The sequence below is a fragment of the Xiphophorus hellerii genome, chromosome 7, assembly GCF_003331165.1.
Source record: "Xiphophorus hellerii strain 12219 chromosome 7, Xiphophorus_hellerii-4.1, whole genome shotgun sequence".
NCBI lineage: Eukaryota > Metazoa > Chordata > Actinopteri > Cyprinodontiformes > Poeciliidae > Xiphophorus > Xiphophorus hellerii.
In genome coordinates this window covers 19,427,690-19,453,612 of record NC_045678.1, presented here as the reverse complement: position 1 = coordinate 19,453,612, position 25,923 = coordinate 19,427,690, and the positions used below count along the sequence as shown (strand labels likewise).

The 25,923-nt window shown below is 38.1% G+C and overlaps 2 protein-coding genes across 9 annotated transcripts in view; one reads left to right on the top strand and one right to left on the bottom strand.

Moving 5' to 3' along the window:
• Window positions 1–6,023, top strand: part of fmnl2a (formin-like 2a) — a 61,309-nt gene extending 55,286 nt beyond the window's left edge. For 2 of the 8 annotated variants that reach the window (XM_032566620.1, XM_032566622.1), the window contains one exon: window positions 2,897–3,448. In XM_032566620.1, coding sequence (XP_032422511.1) covers window positions 2,897–3,072 — 176 coding nt within the window. In that variant the 3' untranslated portion in view covers window positions 3,073–3,448. Of the gene's footprint in view, window positions 1–203 lie in introns of all 8 variants that reach the window. The other 6 variants (XM_032566626.1, XM_032566624.1, XM_032566623.1 and 3 more) reach the window with 6 other exon arrangements.
• Window positions 6,024–9,018: 2,995 nt separating this feature from the next.
• Window positions 9,019–24,923, bottom strand: prpf40a (PRP40 pre-mRNA processing factor 40 homolog A). Its single transcript, XM_032568162.1, has 27 exons — window positions 24,877–24,923; window positions 23,484–23,564; window positions 23,218–23,361; window positions 22,508–22,591; window positions 22,123–22,141; window positions 22,018–22,046; window positions 21,843–21,884; window positions 21,606–21,716; window positions 20,769–20,889; window positions 20,490–20,514; window positions 19,710–19,928; window positions 18,962–19,067; window positions 15,817–15,881; window positions 15,556–15,720; window positions 14,571–14,679; window positions 13,746–13,896; window positions 13,485–13,618; window positions 13,207–13,321; window positions 12,849–12,940; window positions 12,616–12,732; window positions 11,544–11,681; window positions 11,337–11,432; window positions 11,158–11,244; window positions 10,975–11,065; window positions 10,828–10,889; window positions 10,592–10,747; window positions 9,019–9,522 (listed from the first exon to the last, which is right to left on the bottom strand). Exons 1-27 carry the CDS (start codon window positions 24,877–24,879, stop codon window positions 9,433–9,435), a joined length of 2,652 nt encoding a protein of 883 aa, XP_032424053.1. The 5' UTR covers window positions 24,880–24,923; the 3' UTR covers window positions 9,019–9,432.
• Between the last annotated feature and the right edge of the window lie 1,000 nt (window positions 24,924–25,923).

Here is a 25,923-nt window from a genome sequence, read left to right as displayed (position 1 = left end):
CTGTGAGGTTTAAGATAATTGGCAAAACAAAAATAAGGTTGTAGAGTTGGCTTCCAAACTCGTTTCTCCAGGGTTCCTGTTGCTGTAGCTGGGTTCTTGCTTAGTGCTAACCGTTGCTAAACCCAGTAGAGAAGACCTGCTTTTCTCATGCCGTGTTTGTCCTGATTTGTGTCCTGGCTATTCTCCCTGTCGTCTCAATGCAGTGCTGAAGACCGTGCCCTTTACCGCCCGCACAGCCAAGCGCGGGTCTCGGTTCTTCTGCGAGCCCGCTCTCAATGAGGAGTACCATTACTAAAGCTTGTAGATCTCTGTCTCTTCTTAAAGGTTGCTGGAACAAAACGTTTCTTCTTTATGTTCTTCCCCTCCTTGCATGCCTCTTCACTCCTACCGACCCCCTCTTAACCGTTTACACTCCTACACTGTGGTCACTGTGGTTTCCCAGGGACACACACACACACACGCGCGCTCACCGAAGTTTGAGTGTGTGTGTGTAGATTTTCTTATTTCTTAAGCATGACGGTGTGTTTTGGGAACTGGTTTTCTCGGCCCACCTGCATGAAACGTGACGTCAGTATTTTTCATCATCATTTTACCCACCACAGCAGACCATAATGTCACAGAAAGATCAGCATCCCAAGAAGTGAACTTTTCCCCTCAGTTAGCGTCACTCAGGTCAGGCTGTGTGCTGCCATCTGGTGGCCATCCATCTAACATGGCCTGCATGTTGCGGCTCAGTTTGTCGTATTCAGTACTACATACAGTATTCATATATGTACACCTCAGGTATGACTAATATTATGACGTATAAGTGCCTGTGGCATTATCACTTGCTTGTTTGTGTGTTCCAATGTTTTAATGATAAAATCATTGTGTGTGTTAATTTATCACGTCATCACCACTGTTCATACAGTTTGTTGCATGCTGTTTGCTTTAACCTTGCTGCTTTCCCACAATGCACTCTTGCTCTTGTAGTTAGCATGCGCTTGCTCCTGACGGCTCACTCTTCAGTCAGGAAGTTTCTGTGCTCTTACTGTGCCTTGCAAAAGTATTTTAATTCATTTCATTTAAGTGTACTTTTTTACATTACAACCACAAACTTGAGTTGTACTCTGGGGGGATTTTATGGGATAGACTTGCACTCAGTAGAATACAATTTTGAAGTGGAATAAAAATAACAGATTTACCTTTATTTTTTCTTTATAAGTAAAGCCTGAAATGTATGGTGTGCATATATATTCAGTCCTCTATACTCTAACCCTATAAAGACTCCAGTTATGCTATTCACACATTTTTCTTTTGTTGAAGATTAAGAACAAAGAAATTATTGAAAGCAACCCATAAGAAATGGGCTACAGCCAAGAACATGGCAAAAATATGGAAGGCAGTGCTTTGGTCATGTGACATAAATATAACATTTTGGTTGGTATGGAAAAATAACCCTGCATATTGTCCTTAACAATATGCAATATGCTATTTATTGTCAAAGGCCTCAGAGTCAGAGGAGGAGGAGGAGTACCATAAGAAGAAGAAGCGGCCTATATAGGAAACCTGTATAGGCAGTGTATGGCTAGCTGCCCGTGACAGCGGCTAGCCATACGTGCTAGCTGCTGTCACGGGGCATGATCTTGTAATGGCTCCCCAAACAAAAACCTGTTGTCCAGGCAACTTGGACACGCCAGGATAGTCGAGGGCACTATGAGGAAAATTCTCCTCACATTGAGGCTGGCACCTCCATGTTCCACCAGTAGGATTGTGAGTTTTGCCGTCTTGGCTAAGCCTGTTGAGATACAAAAATTTAGCTGGATGACAAATTGTCCCAATAATTCTTTACGATTTATGATAATATTGTTTTGAGACCATTTTTAAGTGAAATATTGATAGTAGCATAATAATGCAAGTTTGTCCTCTCACAGACCAATTAACTTTAGTTTTGTAAAGAACACTTAATCCTGGAACTGGAAGATGTTTTAAATATCCAAGATCCAACACAACCAGAAACGATAAATAAAACAGAGATGAAATCTACACACAACGGAGACCATAAATAAAATTATGATATCTCTGTAAACAAGATTCCCCTTCAAAAAATTATTAGTTATCAGAATGGAAATGATTGTGATAATTTTAATTAACATGTGATTCATTCATTATTTCCTTATTGCAACAAGCTTAGTCTTTGCAAATTGGCTAAATAGTTACTTTTTTGTCATTTCTGACCAAGGCGGTGTCTTCTAGATGTTTTTTTGTTTTCTTTTTTATGCTAAATGGCTTGTGGTGAACTACTAATAGGATTTGCATTGTGGGTTCCACTTCACTACTTTTTGTTAGTTTATTGCAAAAAATCCCAATATAATAAAGTTTGTGGTTGTAATGAGAAAATGTTGATATACATTTGGATGGAAAGACTTTTGTAAGACGCTGTATATTCTGCATGCTGTCTTGGTAAAACTGTGTGCACTAACTCTGCTGGAACCATGTTCTGTGCTGCATAATGCTGTTAGTGAGTGTATGCTTGGCTGCGTGCATGCTTTGGTTGGTTTTTGGTGCTGGTTCTGCTGAATATAACAACTGGCCTGTATGTTTGGAACCATTCCTTGTTGTTTACAGTCGCTCCTAACTGGAAGTTTGAAATGGGCTTGTCTCCTTATACGCTGGTAGCCACTTTGCTAAAGCAGTTTGGGTCTAGTAACAGAAATGAAACGAGCTTCCATCATCCTGTGCAGTTGAACCAGTTAACATCCTCCAGCTCTGTCCTCTCTGAGCCTCTCCTCCTGCAGCCTCTCTGCCTTGCTCCAGCAGTTTGCAAAGCCAAAGCGAACATGTCGAGCTGACATGCACCAGTCAGCCCACGTCTTCCTTTTATTTTTAACCTTCATTTTGTCTTTTCTTCATCCAGAACTAAAGAAGAATAATATTACTAAATTTCCAAATGTCTACTTGAGGGTAAGGAAGTCCTCCAGTAGCACCCCTGTAGTGGTGGATGTGTCCCGAACCTGGCAAGCATTTCTTTATTACCTCCCTTCCTGCTTCATATTTTTTGTTTGTTTAGGTTCCTCTTTTCCATCTGTTTAGCCTGAATATAAGAAGTCTTGCTTTCTGTAGTTGTTTCTTCAATCTTTTATTAAAAATATATGCATCTTGGATTCACAAGATGTATGAAAAGTTTCTGGATTCATGCAGAGCTTTATTGAAAACCCATCTCGGCCAGACTTGTTTTATTCTGTGTGCTTAGATCTCACGCTGCTTTGAAAAGTTAGGCTACCAGCACTCCTGAACATGTGGGCTCATGAAAGATCCAAACATTGACATGATCCCCTGACTTAAAGCTCTCCTATCCCGTCCCTTCCCCGCTTCTGCCAGATTTGAGGAATCAGCCTTACAGGCGAGCGGACGCCGTGCGGAGGAGCGTCAGAAGGCGCTACGACGATCAGAACCTGCGGCCGGTGAACAATGGAGAAGTGGTCATGTGACGAGGGGAAACAGAGGACGTGCAGGAGAGGATGGGAGGAGAGGAACGTGGATGGATGGTGGGAAGGAAAGTCCGATGCAGAACAAAGGATATCGGGTGTTTGTAGCAAATAACGAGAGGACTGTATATGCGCTAATATCAAACAATGAAGGACTGAGACGTGTTTGGGACCGAATTTAGCGTAGAAATCAAGCCAAGTGCCTGAACTTTTTTGTTTTGTGATCTTTTTTGTCTTCTGTATGAATGTTTTAATTATACCCCCAGTCCCCTGGTACCCATGAGCAATACAACTTGAGTTGGCTTTAATGTTGATGAGATATTAAACTGGACATGCAGTGGCCTTAAGGGCCATGTGAAACGGTTATCCTGGAAAAGCTACCTTAGAATGTACTGGAAGTGTTTGCTCTGTTTTTCCAAGTTTTTCCTCTGTTTCTTAACTTTTGACACATTCCAGTGCTCTCATTCATTCCCCACAAACCTTTTTTAATCATCTCATTCTTCTTTTAATAAATCGGGGTGAGCTGGCATGAGGAAAGTGAGCAAAATGTATTTAAGACTATATTTTTACTAAAATATGTTTTAAAAAAAAGAAAAAATGTAAAAAAAAAAAAGACCACTCTAATGTGAACTGTATTTATTGCAGACATCTACACACTTTCTACAGCGCCTGGCAAAAGTATTCGTACTGCTTAAACTTTTTGTTTTTATTTGGAATTTATGTTATAGATCAACACAAAGTGGTGTATATTTGAAGGACACCGAAGCGTGGTTTTAGAATCAATTTGACGTAAAAATCTCAAAAGTGTGGCATGCATTTGTTTTCATTTGCCCCAGGCAAATTCTTTATAGAGCCCACTTTAGCAGCAAGTCTTTTGAAGCATGTCTCAAGCAGTGCAACATGTCAATTTTCAGATGGTCCCTGCTTAAGAAAACCATCCCACATAATAATTCTGCCAATACCATGTTTCAGACTGTGGCTAGAGTTCAGGGCTTTGGTTTTCCATCACAATTTTTATAGAATGGAATATATTTTATTGATCCCCAAGCGGAAATTGCTTATTTGTTGAACGATATACCTAAGAGTGAATAATAAAGGGTGAATAGTTCAAAATGACAAGATATAAATAAATAAATAGCAAGCAATCACATGCAATATATTAATAAACAACCTATAAATGAGCGCAGAAAAAAATTGAATCAATTAGCACAGACTTGGGCATTGTAAAGCCTGATGGCAACAGGCAGAAATGACTTTCTGTGGTGCACTTTGGCAAAATGAGTCTCTGGCTCAAGGTGCTCCTGTATCCGGTCAGCACGTCATGGAGTGGATGAGACTCGTTGTCCAAGATGACCTGCATCTTGGACAGGATCCTTCTTTCTGACACCACTGACAGAGAGTCCAGCTCCACTCCAACGACGTTACTGGCCTTCCGGATATATATTTATATTTAATATATACTGTATGTATATTTAAAATCTAAAAATAATGCTTAGTTCTTTTTTTTTTTCAATTTCACAATTGAGCACTAATTTGTGTTGATCTATTGTTTAAAATCCTAATAACGTGTCAGAATTGGGAGGCAAACACTTTTGCAAGACACTGCATATTTGCTGGTATATTCAATGAAAAATAATCAGATTTTGTAGTTTTTAACTGAAAAGTGTTCCTACTTTAACTTCAATTTAAATATTTGCTTTATTTTTAAATCAACAGCCTTTTCTGTGGTTTTGGGAACAACTTAAGAGAACTAAACAAGCCTATAAAGCAACATTACTCATTTCCTACGATGTTCTTAAACTACCCCACACAATGACTTTAGTAAAACTTGATACAATTGAACAATAAGTTGCTACTGTCTTCTCACTTTACTGTATTTTAATGTATAGTATTTAACCACTGAAACAAAACCATTGAAGCTTTTCATATTGTGTGTTTGTCATTAAAGGCACGACCACACAAAAGTTTCCTGTACAGATATTTTTCTACAATTTCTTTTTTTTTTTTACTTACTTTGTCAGATAGTTAATAATGTACATATTGTTAAAACAAGTATTCTTTGCCTTGTGCTATACAACTTTGAATGTTATTTTAACTTATAGTTTTTTTTTTTTTCAGTTTTTGTGTATTTAAATAAGCCAAATGCGGGCATAAATCCACAATAGTATGTTTTAATCAGAATATTTCACTGTTGCACAGAAGGCACAGGATCGTTACGTTTGTTTGGGTCGCAGGTGCATCACTGCTAAATGCTTTGATATAAAAACATTAACACATTTCAGCTGAATGGCCACACTAACCATTAAAACTATTAGTTGGCCTGTAATGAACTGACAGAGCGATGCTGCGTCCTGTTAAAGACAGTGCTATTCTGCTTGTTTTTCTCTCAGCTTCACTGTGTTTAATTAGATGATGCTTCCAACTGGGTAGTACTGGCATTTTCTCCTCTCACTACAAATGTATTGTAGGCAGGTCTCAGTTCTAAATAACCCTTTTTTTAAGAATATGTGATATGAGATTTTCAAGATATAAAATAAACTATTTACACTGAATAAAGGATTGTGTGTTGTGGATTTGTTGCACAATTTGATGTTTTATTCCTGCAGCCAGGTATTTTGTGATGAAGATCACAAAGTTCACAATTAAGTCTGATTTTGGTAATTAAGTGATTGTATGGCAACAGTCCTTTTATCGGTGGCACTTGCTGTACAATGTAATGTTTTTATTTTTTTTTAACAAACTGTACTTCAGCCTTACAAAAAGTCAAGATTAATATGCCATATTACATGAAAAACCACAAATTGACCCACAAAAACAATTTGAAAGCAGAGCTAGCTACTGATAAAAATATAAAAATAGTCACAGTAAAACAAAGAAAAAAAGTTGTACAAATGCCAATAATACATATTCTCTTATTTAGTGGGCAATGATTTTTGGCCCTTCTCCTCCCAATATAAAATCAGAATTTAAAACTGGAGCAACTATCAATTTTATTTTGGTAGCAATATATTCTCTTGGCATTTCTAGATTATGTGGGTGTAGTGACATTTTGCATTTGAAATGCCTTGCTGCTGAAATGTGCTATACAAATAAAATTTGATTTGATTTGATTTTTGATTTTACAGTGGTTGGCCAGTAGGTGGCATCATAGGGATTCGCACATAAAGTTAAATGATGTGATTTATAATGTAAGACTATCTAGACTATCCAAGGCTATAAATCAGCCTTAAAAACGCAAAACGGAAGTAACATCCGCTAATCTATAATGTAGTTATACTGCTAAAGTTTAATTATGACTATTTTTCAGTTCAGTGGGCGGAGTCCAATTTAATTTATGATTAAAGAGCATTTACTCATTGTCATCTTCGTCATATGACGAAGATTGGAGATGTTGCGTTCTATTCCCATGATAAATGAAGGTATGTTCTCTGATACACGGTTTCAGTTAGCTTCTGACGGAACAAACTGAGCCAATTAGTGTTGATTAAGGAAGGTTATCTCATGATGACTTTCCTATTAGCCTAAGGTGTAACTGGGGAAAGAAAACTACCTTCACTGTTACTTTTTTCAGGGCATTGATTGGTTAAGAGGAGGTGATCCGTTCATGGTCCTAATCCTTCATCTGGAAAACTTCCTCCGAACATTTTAAGTTTCCATCATAATTTATCATGGTCATAGACCCAGGTAAGAAGTGAACAAGCGAAAAATCCATCCATCCATCCATCCATCCATCCATCCATCTTCTTCCGCTTATCCGAGGTCGGGTCGCGGGGGTAGCAGCTTCAGAAGGGAGGCCCAGACTTCCCTCTCCCCAGCCACTTCTTCTAGCTCCTCCGGGGGAATCCCGAGGCGTTCCCAGGCCAGCCGAGAGACATAGTCCCTCCAGCGTGTCCTGGGTCTTCCCCGGGGCCTCCTCCCGGTGGGACGTGCCCGGAACGCCTCACCAGGGAGGCGTCCAGGAGGCATCCTGACCAGATGCCCGAGCCACCTCAACTGGCTCCTCTCGATGTGAAGGAGCAGCGGCTCTACTCTGAGTCCCTCCCGGATGACTGAGCTTCTCACCCTATCTCTAAGGGAGAGCCCAGCCACCCTACGGAGAAAACCCATTTCGGCCGCTTGTATCCGCGATCTCGTTCTTTCGGTCATGACCCAAAGCTCATGACCATAGATGAGGGTGGGAACGTAGATCGACCGGTAAATCGAGAGCTTCGCTTTTTGGCTCAGCTCTCTCTTCACCACGACGGACCGGTACAGCGCCCGCTTGACAGCAGACGCTGCGCCAATCCGCCTGTCGATCTCCCGCTCCCTTCTTCCCCCATTCGTGAACAAGATCCCGAGATACTTAAACTCCTCCACTTGGGGCAGGACACCCCCCCTGACCCGGAGAAGGCACTCTACCCTTTTCCGGCTCAAGACCATGGCCTCGGATTTGGAGGCACTGATCCCCATCCCGGCCGCTTCACACTCGGCTGCGAACCGCTCCAGCGAGAGCTGCAGATCACGATCTGATGAAGCCAAAAGGACCACATCGTCTGCGAAAAGCAGAGATGAGATCCTAAGGCCACCAAATCGGATCCCCTCAACACCTTGGCTGCGCCTAGAAATTCTGTCCATGAAAGTGATGAACAGAATCGGTGACAAAGGGCAGCCCTGGCGGAGTCCAACTCTCACCGGAAACGAGCCCGACTTACTGCCGGCAATGCGGACCAGACTCTGACACCGGTCATACAGGGACCTGACAGCCCGTATCAAAGGGCCCGGTACCCCATACTCCCGGAGAACCCCCCACAGGGCTCCCCGAGGGACACGGTCGAACGCCTTCTCCAAGTCCACAAAACACATGTAGACTGGTTGGGCGAACTCCCATGCACCCTCCAGGACCCTGCCGAGGGTGTAGAGCTGGTCCAGTGTTCCACGACCAGGACGAAAACCACACTGCTCAAAAATCCAGAACCGAAACTGGAGATGAGCGACTCAATAAGCGACTGGACCAAACTCTGACGCGTGTTCACTATTACACATGAAGACCGCGAAAGCACCATCTGTCAACCAAAAATTAGAAACCGTCACCTCCATAAATTAATAGCTCAAGTCATTTTGTGGCAAAAGTTACCTCCAAAGCCGCCCCCCCCAAATAATTTTATGACAAAAAAGTGGTAATTTTTTTTCCAAAATCCCTTTTATGAAAAAGTGACATGGGTCATTATTTTAGGAAGGCAATGGAATGATAAAGTGTATTGAAACTTAAAATATTTGAGCGAGATATTTCAGCAGAATTGACTTTATTACTGGAGACTAATACTAATTATCATTATTGGAGACTAATAATGTAAACTTGTCTGTTCATCAATGTTCATAAAACACCAAATTGGTATTCAGAAAAAAAATCCCATTCGCAAACCACAGCCTGGGTGTTAACCATTTCTATCTTTAAACCTTTTAATAAAGTAACGTAAACATGAAAGATGAAAATCGGACTTAAGTATCATATCTTGACAGATTTTAATGAAAATGTTTGTGTTGTAAATACATTCAAAAAAATCCACATCTGTTCTTGGTAATTGATATATTTTATTAGGCTTTACTAAAAATAATAAAACAGAACCCTGACCAATTAATACCTTTGCGTGTACAATTACTGCAAGTAAAACCTAACTTTTTGAAAAAGACAGCAAGCGTGGCTTCAAGATACGCCTTTATTGAAATGAAATCATAAAAATGACTGTCAATGAAAAAACAAACTACAGCCCCCTAAAGAAGATATTCAGAGCTAATAAGTCACAGACTGATCAGGTGACAAGATTCCTGAAATCAGATTAGTCACAAAATAAAAATGTAGAGCATTCCCATTAATAGCACGTTTCCTCATTCAGAGAGGGGCAGCCTGCACAGTCAGGTGAGCCTGCGGGGGGAATGCGCGTTTGCTGAAGTGTTCAAATAGCACAAAACAGTGGCATGAACAGTTTCAAGGTGCATCCAGCTGTTCCAGTAAAGTTCTTCTTCTCTTCTCCAGCTCTCCTTCACTCAGCTCACTGCCTGACGTGTCCCAGCCACCCTGATCAGAACACACAAGGACTCAGTAAACACTAACCCAAGTATTCACAGCTTCTGTCCAGTTTCTCTCCATTTAAATAAACATTGAAAACCAGCAGACAGACAACGCCTTTCAAGTTTCCAGAGGTCATACTTAAACTTAAAAAAAAAAAGTATTTTACTGAGATTTCATGGGACAGACCAAAACAGAGGAATGCACAATAGCAAAGGTATGAAAACGAGATGTGTGGGTGTGTCCACTGGACCGGGTCTAGTCTTTATTTTTTTCTCACAGCCTTACCTCAGTGTATGTCCTGTTGCCTAGCAACTGCCACGGTCTGAAACCCAAGCTGGTAAAAATGGAGTTCGAAATCTTGCTGACGTTTTAATTACATATTTAATCCTTAATTTAACCATTTTTAAATAATCAAATTCTTTTTTTTTCTACAAAACTTTTATTATAAACATGTCTATGCAAAATACAAAACCCTAACAACACAACCGCTTTACGCTTTTCATTTTTGTATCACCAAATTTAAATATACATATAGCTGAAACTTAAAACCTCCCACTGCCCATCACTCTATCTCCACTAGGAAACATGGTGGTGGCAGCATCATGATGTAGGGATGCCTTTCTTCAGCAGGATAGAGTTGATGGGAATATGGTTGAAGCTAAATGCAGGAAAATGCTAAAAGAAAACTTATTAGATGCTACAAAATAAGATGCAGAACATTTTCACTTTCCAGACCTAAATCCAATTGAGAAGTTGAGTGAAAACTTGAACATTTACGTCCGTATCTTCTCTCCATACAATCTGATTTGTGAATTTGAGCTGTCTTGCAAAAAAAAGAACGTCAAAAGAAAAAATGTCCAAGTCTCTAAAAAGCTGGAGACAAAACCCAGAAGACCTGTAGACTGTAATTGCAATGGAATATCGTTCTAAAAAGTTTTATCTCAGGAGGGGCGGGGGTTAAATACAAATACATGCCACACTTTTCAGATTGTGGTTTAAATGTGATAAAATGACAAAAGCTTGTGTGCTAAGAACCCTTTGACAAGGCACTGTGGAATTAGTGACGTAAATTCACCTCCTCTTTGGCTGCTTTCCTTTTAGGAGATTTCTGTTTAGACTCTGAGCGAGATTTCCCCCGAGTCTTGTCGTTCTCTTTATCCTTCTCTGAATCTCGCTCTCGTTTCCCGTCGCGCTCTCTTCCTTTCTTCTCGCCGTCGGAGTCCGGTGAGGCCTGTTTGTCACGGCTATAGTCAATTCACGATAAACTGCACACTCGTTGCGAAAAGTTGCACAGAGCTCCGGTTTACTCACAGACTTGTGGCGCCTCTTCTTGCCTTTCTTCTTGTGCTTCTTGGATTTTTTATAGCTTCGCTCTGTTTTGAAGCAGAACATACGAACAGGGCTGCATTTCTTCCACATGGCGATCAAATGATTCACTGAGCCGGGAAAAACACTCACCAGATTCTCCACTAGAAGAGCGCTCAGAGGGAGATTTGGACTGGGACCGCTTCTTCTTCTTATGGTACTCCTCCTCCTCCGACTCTGATGCCTTTGACAATAAATAGAAAGTTCCAGAAATTGTTGAACGCTTGTTAAGCACAATTTGTGACTTATTCTTTTTAAGTACTGAGAGCAACTGACTGATCGAGAGCGTGATCGCTTCCTGTGGTGTTTCTTGGACTTCTTTGAATGCTTTTTTGTCTTGGAATGGTGATGCTGGCATTCATGCTGCCAGAGAAATAAATAAATAAAGGTAAGCATGACTACCATCTGAATGGATAAACTCTTTGCTTTCCTCGCGGTCATCGTGTCAACCTCACCTCCAGGACATGCATGAAATCTTTGAATATCCTCTTCCTCTCTGACTCCAGCGTCACGTCTTCGAAGGCAGCTTCTTTCAGGAATCTTTCTCTGACCTGAAACAGTCAAATGTCATCCGTCACAAACCATTAAGCACAATAAAAAAAAAAAAAACTGAACAGGAAATAGAAAATATTGCCACTATGAGGGATTTTATTTGCGCATACTTCCTCCCATGAGGCCTCTGGCTCCAGCGGCGGTGTGGCCTGCTTCAGCATGGTTTTGAAAGCTGCTTCTTTCCGCTTCATCTTGCGGGCTTCCTCCTTCTCTCGCTCTCGCTCTCTGGCTTCAGCCTTCTCCAGTAACTGCTCAGAAAGAAGTTTAAATATAGTCAATCGTGAATTAGAAGAAAAAAAATGGTGCAGGGAAACAATTTGACAAGAGACGTACAGAGAAACAAAGAGGAATGAGATGCCAGAGAAAGTTGTCTGGTGTTTTCTTGAGTTATATGGAGCTACAGAATAGCGTAGCTCTGCCCCTCCCAAACCTGCTGCTGCACTGCTAACTGATAATATCTCATGCTGCGAAAAAACAATGACATTGTGGAGACTAAAGGAGTGCCACCTAATCGCTTTTATGAAGAGAGCAGAGTCTGATGAATTATTTCCCAGCTTGCTGCAAAATCACAAAGATATGGTATTCTCCACCATCAGCATTTAAAATCTAATGTTATACATCTTAATGTAGTTGAAAAGTGAGCAATTCCTGCTTTTGTGTTAAGTAAAAAATAAGCACATTTTTGCTTTAAATCTTTGTGTAAATACTGAGATAAAACCATTTTTGTACAACGGTAACACTGGGTTACAAAAATTATTTTTTGGAAGTTGTCTACTATGTTTTTTTCAACTGAATTGGGACTATTTTGCACCGCTGAATCCAAAAATGATATACATTTTTCTCAACCAGGTCAGCTTTTTATCCTCATGTGATTTAGATAAATCCAATATTCTGACTAAATTGATTGCATTTTTATGACATTATCAGTTCATTTCTGTTAATATTTCTCATTCAAAAAAGGTTTTAAGAGAAAAAAAAAAGTTTTCTAACAGCGTGTATTAATTAAATGTTACAAAATTGGATTTCTGTAAATTTAACTAATGTGGAAAAAAATAGTCATCAGTGTCCAGAAGCAAACACTACTATAAGCACAATCACTGAGCAGTTATTTAAACAGTCATGCATCATGCTTCTGTACCAATTTGCAGAATTTTTTTTATACAACTGGTAAGCGAGTCTTACACTGTTGAAGGCCAGCTTTATGTTCCCAGCATCCAGAGTAGTGGCTCTCTTGTCTGAGCTGATAACGGATCCAAAGTCATCAAAGCTGGTGTTCACTTCCACCAGGAAGCCTTTATCCTGAGTAAACACCAACACAGAGACTCGTGAACAAAACCTCTGAGTTTAACAGTGATAACACAGATTGTTCCCAAAATAATTCCCCAAACACCCAATTCTGATTTCCTCTGGCTTACCTTGAGGATATCTTTGATTATTCGTTTTTCATCGTGGTAACGGGCTTTCAGGTCTTCCACGTAGAATTTGAAGAGGTCCAAAGGAGTGGAACCTGCAGAAAGATACAAGACGGATACAAAACAGTTAGGAAAGAAAAGTAGAACAAAAGTGAGCATAACAGAGATAAAGCGGATAATAAACAATTTCAGTAACAATACAATTCAACTCTGTATTTAATTAGTAATTGAAATGAACTGAGCGTATTTCTTCAGTTTATTTCTGTGTTCATGTCTCGTCCACGTGCTGCGCGGCTCTTAGCTCATCGCAGACGTGTGTAGTCACGTGTGTAGTCACGTGTGATGCGCCCCGCTGCCGTACCAGGCTGGCCCAGCATGCTGCTGAAGCGCATGTCAGAGCTCAGGGTCGGGTACATCTCCATCCAGGAGGACATGGAGTGAAGCTGGCCGTGATCATGGAGCTCATCCAGAAATTTCTGTGCATTTAAAAAAAAAAAGACGACAAATATAAATTTGAGACAGCAACTGTTGGAATAAAATATTTTTCTTCTTCTACTTATTTTTTAGCATTTTAAAACAAAATTAGATGTGATTAGTAGGTGATTGAACCATCTCTTAAGTGAGTGGAGCGGTACATGCCTGGAAGGACTCTCTGTTCTTGCGCTGCCGTCTCCGTTCCCTGAGGAGAGTCTTCTGCTTGTCTTCTTCCTCCTCCTTCTCCAGAGCTCGTATGTGCTCCTCAAAACAGATGAGGGCATCCTCTTTATCCATATCTGTCAGCAGATAACAACAAAACATATATTTCATTCAGAGTTGAGCCCCACTGCTGCCACACAAACACATTTCTCACATCAACTCTGCATCTGAATCCATGATAGGAAATTGTTTTTATTCTCGTACTCTGCAGCTCTTCGTCCTCGGCAAACGTGGGGTTGTCCAGCAGATACTGCTGGGCCTCGGACCAGGTGGTGCGATATGTCACATTAGCCATATTGTCCAGAATATTCTTCAGAGCTTCCCAGTTCCTCTTCCTCAGCTGCTTGGCTTGTTCCTGCAGGAAAAACAAAACCAGGAAGTATTATCGTTTCAAGTTTGCTTTAAAGTCAAAATGAAAGACTCTTCCAAGCTAAATTGTAATTAAATACAATATAATACAAGGTAATGCTTTAAAGATGGATGGCTCAGAAGTGGATGCAACTCTCAGAGAGTGAGATTAGGAATAAAGTCCTAGACCACTGCACTGAACCCTATTGAAAACCTCATGGTTATTCCACCAAATATTGATTTCTAAAAAAAAAAAAAGCTAATGTTTTAACTCTTCCTGAGTTAAAACATTAATATTGTTGTTTCTAAATGAATATGAACTTGTTTTCTTTGTATTACCTGATGTCTGAAAGCACTGCATCTTTTTTGTGATTTTGACCATTTCTTATTTTCTGAAAATAGCTTGGTATTTCGGAGACATGTTGTCAGTAGTTCATAGAATAAAATAATAATGTTCATTTTACTCAAACATATACCTATAGAAAGTAAAATCAGAGAAACTGATCATTTTAAGTGGTCTCTTATTTTTTTTCTAGTGCTGTATATTCCCATAATGCATTGTTCCACACATATAGACATAAAAAACACTTCTATTCCAACTCTGTGTAGGCTGTGACGGACCTCGTACTGCTGAATGTTTTATAACGAAGAACGTTTTCACGCAGTGAGGCAGCACCTTACCTTTTCTTTCTTCGCCAGGTAAAACAACACGTCTTCATAGATCTCCAGTCTGTCTCTCTCAGGAACACAGCTCCACACTTCCAGCTCATTAAACATTTGCTCTGCTTTCCTGGATCACAGATACACACACACACACAGCTGGTTTAGATCATTTTCACACAAGCTCGCCACATGATGGCAGCATTTCACAGGCCAATTACATTTTACACTTCTCGGTAAAAAAATATAGTATAAATAAAAACACCAGATGCACAACTAAGGAGAATTAAATCTGATTACATACATTTGAATAAACACATAAAACACACAGTTTAGGAAGGTTTTTTTTTTTTAGGATAGCAACTGACTGATTTTATAACGCTGACTATAAGGAGAGCTAGCACCTCTGAATGGCAACTGTGCAATTAATAAAAGATGAGAAACACACCATCAGAAAGTCCTGCTATCACTCTCACGCTGCCTGTTGTGACTCATCCCAGATTACAAGCTGGTGCCAGCAGAACTCTGAAACCGGCTCGCTTACAAGGTCACCGGCCGACGGTCTGATATGGTGACTTTCACCCATGTGCCAAACCCAAGAACTGACAAACCAAGTGCTATAATAACCACTGATGAGTTTAACTTTTAATATTCAAGCTCATTAAAAATACAAAACTTCATATTGCATTTCAAATGTGTCTCTTTGTATATATAGCAGAAGAAAGCCACATTTATTGACACTGATGTAACTGAAAATAATTTACAATGTTAAAATATATATTAAAATTGTTTGGTAATTTTGTACAGGACAAAATGGAGATTAGGAAACAAATTCTTCAAACCCAAACTCATCCACAGTGAGGATTAAGTGGATCTGAGCAGCATGCCTAAGCCATATATGGCCTTTCATTGATCAGGTCAGTGTAATGAAATTGACAGTTCAGAGCAGTACTAATCAATCCATGGTAAAACACGCATGTACTATAAAAATCCCAGCAGTCCCTACTTGTATCTGGTGGTAGACGTCATCTTCTCATGATTCTCCAAGAACCTCTGGAACTTCTCTTTGGATTCCTTGTATTTAATCCTGGCCTCTTCCTTCTCCTCCTTCTCAGTTTGGACTTTGTAGGCATTAAACGCCTGCTTCTTCTCGCTCAGTTTGGGAAGAGCGCTGTTAATAGTGGAGAAAGACAATTAATGTAATAAATTTGAGTTGTTGTGTCTAGAAAGTACAGTGAGAAATTATAACCGTCTGAGAATCCTCTACCTGTAGCGAGGATCATTGATAATCAGCTTCATGGCCTGTTCCCATGAGGAGTTTGAGGAAACACCCTAAAATGAAAAAAATACAATGTTATATGTTATATTGGTTTAAGACACTTAAACCCATATAAAAGGTGCAATTCCACACATTAGAATATTTATTTACTTGGATTTTGACAATTGGGAAAAAAGAAATAAATAAATAAATAAATAAAATCAAGACGTTTAGAAAGTTACAACTATGTAGATTATGGACCTAGCAGTTCTCCAGCACAGTCACTGACATCTTCCAACAACATGGATAGATAGGCCTTTAAAAGCTATTGCTTAAGAAACAAGCTATAAACAAGCTCTGTAACAAAGAATATTGATGGGAAGTTGAGTGGAAGAAAAAAAGTGTTTTATTTAGTTGAATTGAAGTTTATTTAATCAAGGACAGCACTGTTAACAATGGAACATAATAAAAACAAAGCAGCCATTGTTTTGTACAAAGGTTCTCAAGCCCATTGGCTACTTTACAAATTCAGTTCTTGGTTGGACCATTTAGAATTAAAACCTCCCTCCACACATGCACAAATAGGGTACATTTCTGTAACTATTAACAATATATACATAAAAATGTGTATTAGAGAAAACTAATATAACATAATACCACAGATTTTCCTTCCACTCAACTTTCCTTTGTGTAGTCAAGAGTTTCTGCTTGATTGTGTGAGGCCATTACATGTCATTTCTCCATGAAAAACTGATTTTTTTAATTAGTTTTTCATATATATTAATTTTCTAATAAGCTATATCTTTATGGTTTATTAGCTGTAGCCTAAATTATTCAAATTAGTTTGAAAAACTACACTCTTTGAACTTACCAAGTGAAACAAATTTGAGTTTTAAATTATATTCTAATTTACTGAGATGCACCAGTAAACTCATAAATATAGCAAAATTATAACTCAAGGAAAATAACCTTTTGGAAATCATGTAAAAAGGACAAAAAGTAATCCCCTAATTGCTTCAAGCTGCTTGTTTAGGAGGTGTGGAGTGGTAATAATTCAAGTAGTGCCACTGATGGCTTATATAAGCGCCCTTTCTTTATAAGCGTGCCTCTCTCTCAGAAAGTGGCTCCTTCATCCATTATGGACTGATTCCACCGCGCCGCTGTCTCGTCACTTGTCACAGTTATTCTAACTCACTGAGGCATGCCACTTTCTCTCACTGTCTTAATCCCAGCCAGCCCCCTCTGCCTGTGATCCAATAAAGCTAATCATAAAGACAGACCCATTAAGATCTGGAAGGAAATGGCAAGCAATCTCAGAGGAGAGCTTTGTGCACAAAATTAAAAAGCACCTAAATATAGCAACAATCGAGGTGGGGCGCGCTTGGCACGCCTTGCTACTTGTAAACAACACGGTCACAGCAACAGGAGGTGAGCTTAACAGACTTCCCAGGGGCCGAAGGGAGGGGGGGATTAGATTGAGATCAGGATGCAAAGGTTGTGACGAGAAACTCATAAAGGCTCGGCAGACAGAGGTAGCTAAACATCTCCCGCTAAGAGGAGAGCTCACGTTTTATGTCACATGTTTCACGAAATTAGAGAGAAAAGAGTAACAGCAAAGCAGCCGTCAGTGGGGAATCTAGAGAAATGAGACATGGAGGCTTTTCAGAAGCCCATAAACCGAAATACAACACTGACTGTTTTCTAGTGAGAAAAATAACACTGCAACATCCTACAGTGTATAAATATCATCAAGATCTAGATTTATAACAGCATCTCAATTATGCAAGAAATGATTAACCAGTAGTGTTTCTACAGATTCAAAATTTGATACTTTTCTAAACTCAAGTTTGTAAATTATTCATGTTAAAACAATACAATGACTTTTCATTAATAACAGAGCTTTAGAAAGAGTAAACAAAAAACGACTGTAAACAGCAAAACATGAACAAAATGTTTCAGAAATTATTTCAAAACATGAACTGCATAATAAAGATCACCATGACCTCCCTGCTGCAACTAAACGCAAGTAAAAAATGGATTTTAAGAAGGCATTTCAAATGACTGACGGTCTGAGCTGCTACAGCTGATAAAGAAAAGGCTCTTCCACTGATTGGAAATTCAAGAGCTGCACAATATTAAGGAAATATTTCAATGTAATGCTCTTACTGAAGACAAAAAAAAAAAATGCTGATTACAATTAGCCTACATTTTCCACTTTTCTTTTGTTAACGTTAAACAATGTGACCATGACTCAAGAGCACTTAAGAGTCATTACATGTAGCCCAACATATTGTCAATATGTAAAGACTGGAGACCTGACAAGTAACACACAAAATCCTCCAAACTCATTGGAATATAGCACAGAGTTAATGGGATGATTTTGATTTGGTATACTGGGCAGCTCTGGTGATTGCTACTGAAAAGTTTGAACTACAAAACCTTCATCCAGTCGGGTGAAACCAAAAAGAGCAACAGAAGAGGACTCTATCTAATTTTTCAACACACCAAAAGGTAAAAATGATCCAAATAACATGCTGCAGTCATTTATTAATTTTGATGCCTCTAATGAACAGGAAAAAACATTTTCAGATTTCCAGTATCGGGCTAAACGATTACAGACCAAAGAAAATATGGAAAATATTTGATGATCCAGTTACAGGTGCGTTTCTGGTTTAAAACATAAATTTGGTTTCAGGAAATCATCTACAAGGAGTACTGACACCATTTTCAAAATTGGTAAAGCAGCTTTTGATATTCTCAAAGTCTGCGTTTTAATTAAACCACTGGTTTGGACTAAAACTGACTTAGAACTTTTCTTTTTTAGATTACAAGAAGAATTCAATAGAGTATTAAGAAGCACTAAATGTTGGTGTTTTTAGGCTGAGAGCAGAAAGTTATGCTTGTTTTCAGAAATTCACATGCAGTGTATTTGGAATATGCCCAGTTAGTTAAGCCTGCTAATGGTACTGCAGCCTGAATTAGAAAAAGAAGTCCTAAAATGTGTCTGAAAGTGTTTTTTGTCAAATGAGACTATGTCCATCTCTAACTTATCTTTTAAAGAATAAACGATTCCTCATATGTGATATAGTGGATGCTTCACATGTGATCCTTCATTTCCTTTAGGTCAAAATAGCCACCTGGTTCCTCGACTCACCTTCTCCTTCAGCAGCTCTTTGAAGGCCTGCTTGGCTTCTTCTTTTGTGTTCCACTTATAGGTTTTCTTCTGAAGTTCAGGTCGCTCTTCTTCTTTGACTTCGACACTGAAAACAAATTAGTGTCATTTGTTACATTGCTTTCATTATTAAAAGCACTTAACAATTACCTTATTTAACGTTAAAAGTGAAAAGTCTTTAAAAATTATTGTGGATCTCTGTGGATATTACTGTTACACGAGAAAGTGCGTTTAATTAGTTTGATTTTAGCACCACAAACAAGTCAGGGAGAAAACGGATGCCAAGAGCCCAATTCTCACTAAAAACAAGAACCGAAAAAGCAAAGATTAAAATAATACACAAACAAATAAGTAAATGCAAATTAAGAGCCAATTAGGAAAATCTTGGCATATTTATGACCTAAAATGCAACTGTACTTTGAAATGGTAAATACCTTAAATTTTAGAAAGTATTTAAAAATTTTAAATAACTTTAGTTGATCTGTATCTGTTTGAATATTCATAGGTTTCACAAGTCATTCTACAAAACGATGCCCTCCAATTTTCCTACTATGTTAATGGCTGCCTTATGTGTAGTAACATAAATCAGCTCTATTAAAAAAAATCTACAAGTATTGGACTTGCACAATAGCATTAGAGTATCCTATAATAAAGTGAACATAAATAATGTTAGCCAGAGAATTAATATTTACATTAATGAGAGTTTTAAGCGGAGCCAACTGTTGTTTACCTGGGTTTGCTCTCTGCAATGACAGCGCTCTCTGAGGAAGTCACAGGTGCCTCCACAGCCTTGACCTCAGCTGTTTGATGTGCGGTCACCTGGGACTGCTGCTCCTCTGGGACCACCACTGCAGTTTCCACCTCCTTTACGGTCGCCATGGCGGCTGTATTTTTATCGGCCTGCACTGTAGGAGCGGCAGTCGTTCCAGGAGCCGCAGTCTCTGTTGTTCTGGAATCAAACCATAATGTTGCTAACACCAAAACTGCTACCTCAAGTATAAATAACATGCTTTCGCAAGATTAAGACAAAACAAGTATATGCCATGTTATAAACTCCTTAATTTAAATCAGAAAAGAAAAAATATTCCCACTGTTGCTAAAACAATTAAACGCTTTAGCATTTTATGTTAAAATCTTAACATAAAATGTTAATGTGTATTGTTACTCTGATTTTGACACCTGCTCAAAATCAAAAGTTTTAAATAAAGATATTGGAGAATTTAATAAACCTTCACAATTGGAAGAGATTAAGTTTAGAAGGTTTCTTCCAGCCAGCTGACCGCCAGTGTGCAGCAACAGGTCAGGAAGAGCCAAACTATTCTTGTAAAGAAACTCTGGTCTCTCTTATTTAGATAATTTTACAAAACACGAATGGTAAGATGGACAATGTTTGGAACCTTGGTATTGGTTACCTGTCTATGTCTTATGAATACCAAATGAAAATTGTTTGGCCACGGAGAGCAAATAATGGAGCAAAGAGGAGAAACAGATGGCATAAAGAACAACTTACCCACTCTCCTCTGCTTTGATCATAGCTGGAACAGACAAATAAAGAAGCCATTAATGGGTCTCTGCTTCGTTTTTAAAGCAAAGTACAAAGAAACGCCCCACACACTGATCAGGTCACATAACAAGCCAACACGTTTTCTTGAAAAAATTCTCTCTAATCTTTGTACAACAGTGATTCTTGAACTCATTTATGCTTTTAATAATTTGTTGTACATGCCAGCAGACGGCTCAGACTGTTCAGATTAACATAAGCTTGAAAATACGAGACACCATATTTTACCCTCCAGATCCTCCAGCTCCTTGGGTTTGGTCCATCTGGACTCCTTTGTCTGAGAGTTGTAATAATAAGGCTTCCCTGTGTCAGACTTGTACTCCTTCCAGGGGCATTTAGACAGCATTTGCTAAAATAAACAATAAAACAAATCATCATCATTATGGGTTTTGGAATCATTTTCATAAGAAGAATGCAATGCTCATCAAAAAAACTGAAACAAATGCTTAAAATATATTACATTTCTCTGTAATTCAATATTTTGGATTTTATGATTTTAATTCATTGAGATGTGTATGTACATGCAATTTAATGCCATTTACAGTATGATTCATTTTAGTAAATTAAACCACATGGAGACGTTTTTCATATTTCAAAAACAGGAGGGAAAAAAACAGCGTTTAGTTAAATTAACATAAAAAGGTAAAAACAACAGTTTTGGAATATACATTGATAAATTTACAATAGAATAGAATAGAAGTACTTTATTCATCCCAGCAGGGAAATTACTTCGCAGTTACAGCATAGAGACAAGACACAATAACAACTACCACTGAGTAGTAGTTGTAGATAAAACAAAAATAAAATATAAAATGCTATAATTGTAAAATATAAAATGCTGTTAATATAAAAAGCAACTTAAGCAGTCCTTGCAAAGATTCAAAAAATGCAGATATGTATCTGTAAATATATGTACAGCAAGTGTGCCACAGTGCAGTTGTGCAAAACTGGACTGATTAGTGCAAATTTATGCTAAAGCATGTCTCTTACTGTACAGGTCAACAAGTATTTGATTAGTTATCAGCAGTCTATTAAAACAAGTTGTGGAACGGTAAAAGTGCATACCTCTGCAGGAGATTTCAGTTCATCCGGTTTCTCCCATGTGGACTGTTTGGTTTCTGTATTATAGTAATATGTTTTCCCATCTAAAGATTTGTGTTCTGTCCACACAGATTTCTACAAAAATAACAAAAACAGGTATTTAAAGTTAGCCACTTTTAATCAATATATAAAGCTTTTACGGTTCCTTCATCAAACTTTGAAAACCTTAACAGTCTTTTGGATATATTTGTGTGTGCCAACCTTCTTTGGCTGTTCTTCTGAAGGGGATCCATTTGTTGCATTCTGCAGGAATAAAAGAAATGAATTAACATTTACTGCTAAAAGAAACTGCAAGAGCAAAAAAGACAAGTCAACATAGTTGAAACTTTTGAAACTTATAAATGTGCGTATAGAAAAAAAACTGTGACAAACATACAGTTGTTCCAGGTGCAGCTGCTGCAGGGACTGAAAGATAAATATGTCAGACATTCAGAAGTAAGCAAATTAGAACAAAGATATTGATTTGTAAACCGGATCTTACCTGTGGTGTCAACACCAGGCTGGAGAAATAAAAGAATAAAAAATATTATTTTACTGGCACAAGCATAAGCAAAATAAACTAGAAACCTACTAGAAACTAATATTAAACAATAAAGCACTCTTTTATATACATTGAAATTACAGGTAATATACAATTCAACTATAGCCAAAAACTTACAACATGATGACTTATTGTAACCATAATTATAGATTATGAATTTTTAAGATTTAAGTGTGACAAGGGAAACCAGAAGAAATCTGTAAGGAGACAGCTACTTTTTCATGGCACTGTATGTTGCTTAAATGCTTCATTTGGCATTTTCTGGGTTGCAGGTTATTTCTGAGGTCTGTGAAGCCAACATAAAGAGACAGATAGTGAGACGTACGGGTCCCGTTGGCTGTACGGTCGCAGCTGGTATCCGAGGAGGCAGCATCATTCCCGGGATCATGGGCGGTATCATGCTTGGCATCTAATAAAAGACGAATCATGAAACATTCGGACATTTTCATACTAACACATATCTTCAGACACAATGAGAGTGTGAGACTGTCAGCATGACAGGCTGCTTGTAACTTCAGAGAGAAGGTGAGACTGAAGTTATGTTTGCTGTGCTAATTTAATCGTGTGATAACACGGCTTGTGATCTGTGCGATGCAAATGCACCGAGACTCCATTCCGCTCATTTACTTTCTAAGCTTGTGACTCTTTATGCCGACTCTCTTTCTGAAATCACACCTTCTTAATGTTGTCAAGGCAGAAACATACGCTGGCCGAAATGGGACACATTTCTGCTTAATGAGTACATTTAATAAAGATGCTACATTATAAATAGTTGTTGCTAAAATTGTTACATTTTAGAACAAATATGCAATTTTACTCATTTACACTTTCTATTAAACATGGAGTTGGATGATAAGAAATCTTTTTATTTGGTGCAACACCTGTATTTTCACTGACTGCATTTGAAAGAACGAAGAGATAAATACAATTATGATTACATTGATGCTATTTTTAACTCTACTGTTTCATTGCAGCAGAAACATCTAGTTCAGATAGACACAAGGTCTTGTATAAGAGATTAAAATAAAAACTTACCTGCCCCATTGGTGGAGCAGCCATTGGTGGCATTATGCCTGGTGGCATTATTCCAGGTGGCAATGGAGTCATGCTAGGAGGTCGCTGCCCCATAGGGGGTATTCCCATGGGTGGGAAGTGAGGTGGTATTCCTGGTGGTCCCATCTAGTCAATTGAAGAAACAGAGAGAGATATTGCATTTTTAAACTGTTAAATGATTTTAACTAGTTTGACAGCTGAAAGAAAAACATAAAAGCTAACTTTCACAAACTTTTGAATTTACTTACATATGGAGGCGGTATGGCTGCAGGGGGGACAGCTGCATAAGGTGCCGCCTGGCTTGGGCCATTATTTGTCTCCGTTGAAGACTGCCATGAATAAAAAAAACATTAAGTTAGTGAAGTTCCAACTTTAAGAAAAGTTACAAATTATATACATTTTCAGTTTTTCTTAAGTATGAGGTAAAAAAAAAATTACAGTGTTAAGAAATCATTTGGTCTGATGTAGTATTCTAATTTTAGATGATTATGATTATAAATAAGAACGGCTTGAAAACATCATTGTGTAACAAATCTATATAATGTTTACCTTAATGAATTTGGCAACTGAAATAAATGTTCTAATTTATAAAATATAAATTAATTATGAATATAATTATTGGGTATAGGTACATGCTACAATCCACTTTCAATACTACAAAGGTTTGCTGTTGCACAAGGGTTGTGCAAAGTGGTATTGGATTTGTCCATAAAGATGGAATTAAAATCTGTGGTGTCACTCAATGTCAACTTTTCAGATCACAGACTTTATTTCAAAATTTTAAATAAAGTGCAGAATGATCTATTGCATTTTTTGAGAAATGTTGACATCTTAATTGCCCAGTGTAGCTAATTTCATCTACTTAAACTTCATTCCATCATTTATAATAAATTAAGTGAAATACCAGAATGACAAAGGTGTTGAAGCAAAGTTATAAATTGATAGAAGCTTAATTGCATTCAACATACATAGTAGTGAGAGGAGCTACAATACGGATATATTTCAAATGACAAAGTAAAAAATTGTCTTAATGAACATGAGTTAAAGAAACAGAAAGCTTTATTCAAAAAATAAATCCGATAGAACAAAATCATCGCCAATAAAACACTTAATACAAATAAATCCACGAAATCCAGTTTCTGTCCTGCTTGTTAACACATGCGAATCTTTTAATTTGAATAATTAGCTTCTAGCTAATACAAATGCTAGTATTCATGATGAATGAGCCCAGGCTCCGTCTAACTACTGGAACAGAATAGGTTAATGTAACAATGAGGTTACTAAACCAAACCCAATACGTTTAAATCAGCAGCTTGTGTATTGGGTTACAATTGAAAACCAATATTCTGTGTTCACAAAGAGAAATGTCCACTGCTCATTCTAACCGACTCATCTTCACTCAGCATCGATTCCAGATCATAGTCCATTCTATGGTGGTATGAATGTGCCGCTACATTAGCCTACAGCTAACACGACATGCTAACTAGCACCAGCCACCTCTGTGCGACTCTTCATGAAGGCTAAAAGGCGGCTTCCAACCACACAAAGAAAAATTAAAACTGAAGTTATGGATTATTGCTCATTTTTTGACGGCAGCATTACCAATAATTAAAAACTTTTCTTTCAAGCAGGTCCACTCACCATGTTGACGGCAACGTCCAAGGAAATCCAGCACCTATCAATAACGATCACAATGATTGGTCTAACTGCCTTGTGACGCAGAAACCCGAGGCGGTGGTTTCTGTTGCGTCAGTGCGCGCCAGGAAAACGCATAAAAGCGCAACAACGCCATGCATTCAGTTACTCAGTAAATTAATAAAAAGAAAATTGTAAAACACAAATAAATAAGACAAGTGAATAACAAAGGATATTGTATTCTATTCTTAAAAGATTGTAATCTTTGTGCAATTTTCCCAATTTTTATCAAGCTAAACTGGCATGTGGAACATATGACAGCAGTATTTTGGTATGAGTTGAATAACTGATTATAAATGTATAAATACACAATATTTGTGGGGCCTGCTTACAGCATAAAGCATCTTGTCCATGTTTACTGTGTAAGTAAGCTTAACTAAAAATATTAAAAATAAAATACTAAAAATATAACACACTCAGACTGTCTGCCTGAACCAAAATTTATTGTAACTAATGACTTAGGTAAAGCACACTCTTTCAACATAAAATATTGCCTAAAATACTCAAGGAAAAGCTTTGGCATGTCGCTAACACTTCTAATTCTACAGAGTGATAAACTTCCCATTCAAAGACTAAAAATGTTTTCACAAAAACGTTGTTCAAATTGACCTTATGTTTGTGCAGTTGTCTAGGTGATCTGATTTACTTTCATCATCACAAGCAATTCACAAATCCCCAAAGGAAATAAAAATACTTAATAATAACAACAATAATCATTATCTACACTATTTTGATACCCCATTTAAGCTAGTCTCTACACTGGTAAGAGTTCTCCTTTTCTTTTAGATGCTGAAGCATAAATCAATTTCCAAAGAGGCAATGACTGTTTTCAACATGCAGCAAAATGACTTCAGTGTATTGGGAGTAACTGGAAAAATTGACTGTTTTTTGAAATATTGCATTCTGTGACACTGCTTTTTGCTCATACAGAAGGATAAAATAAAAATTAAGCTGTGGTCACAGTTTCACTTCATAACCTCTTCCCAGAACTGC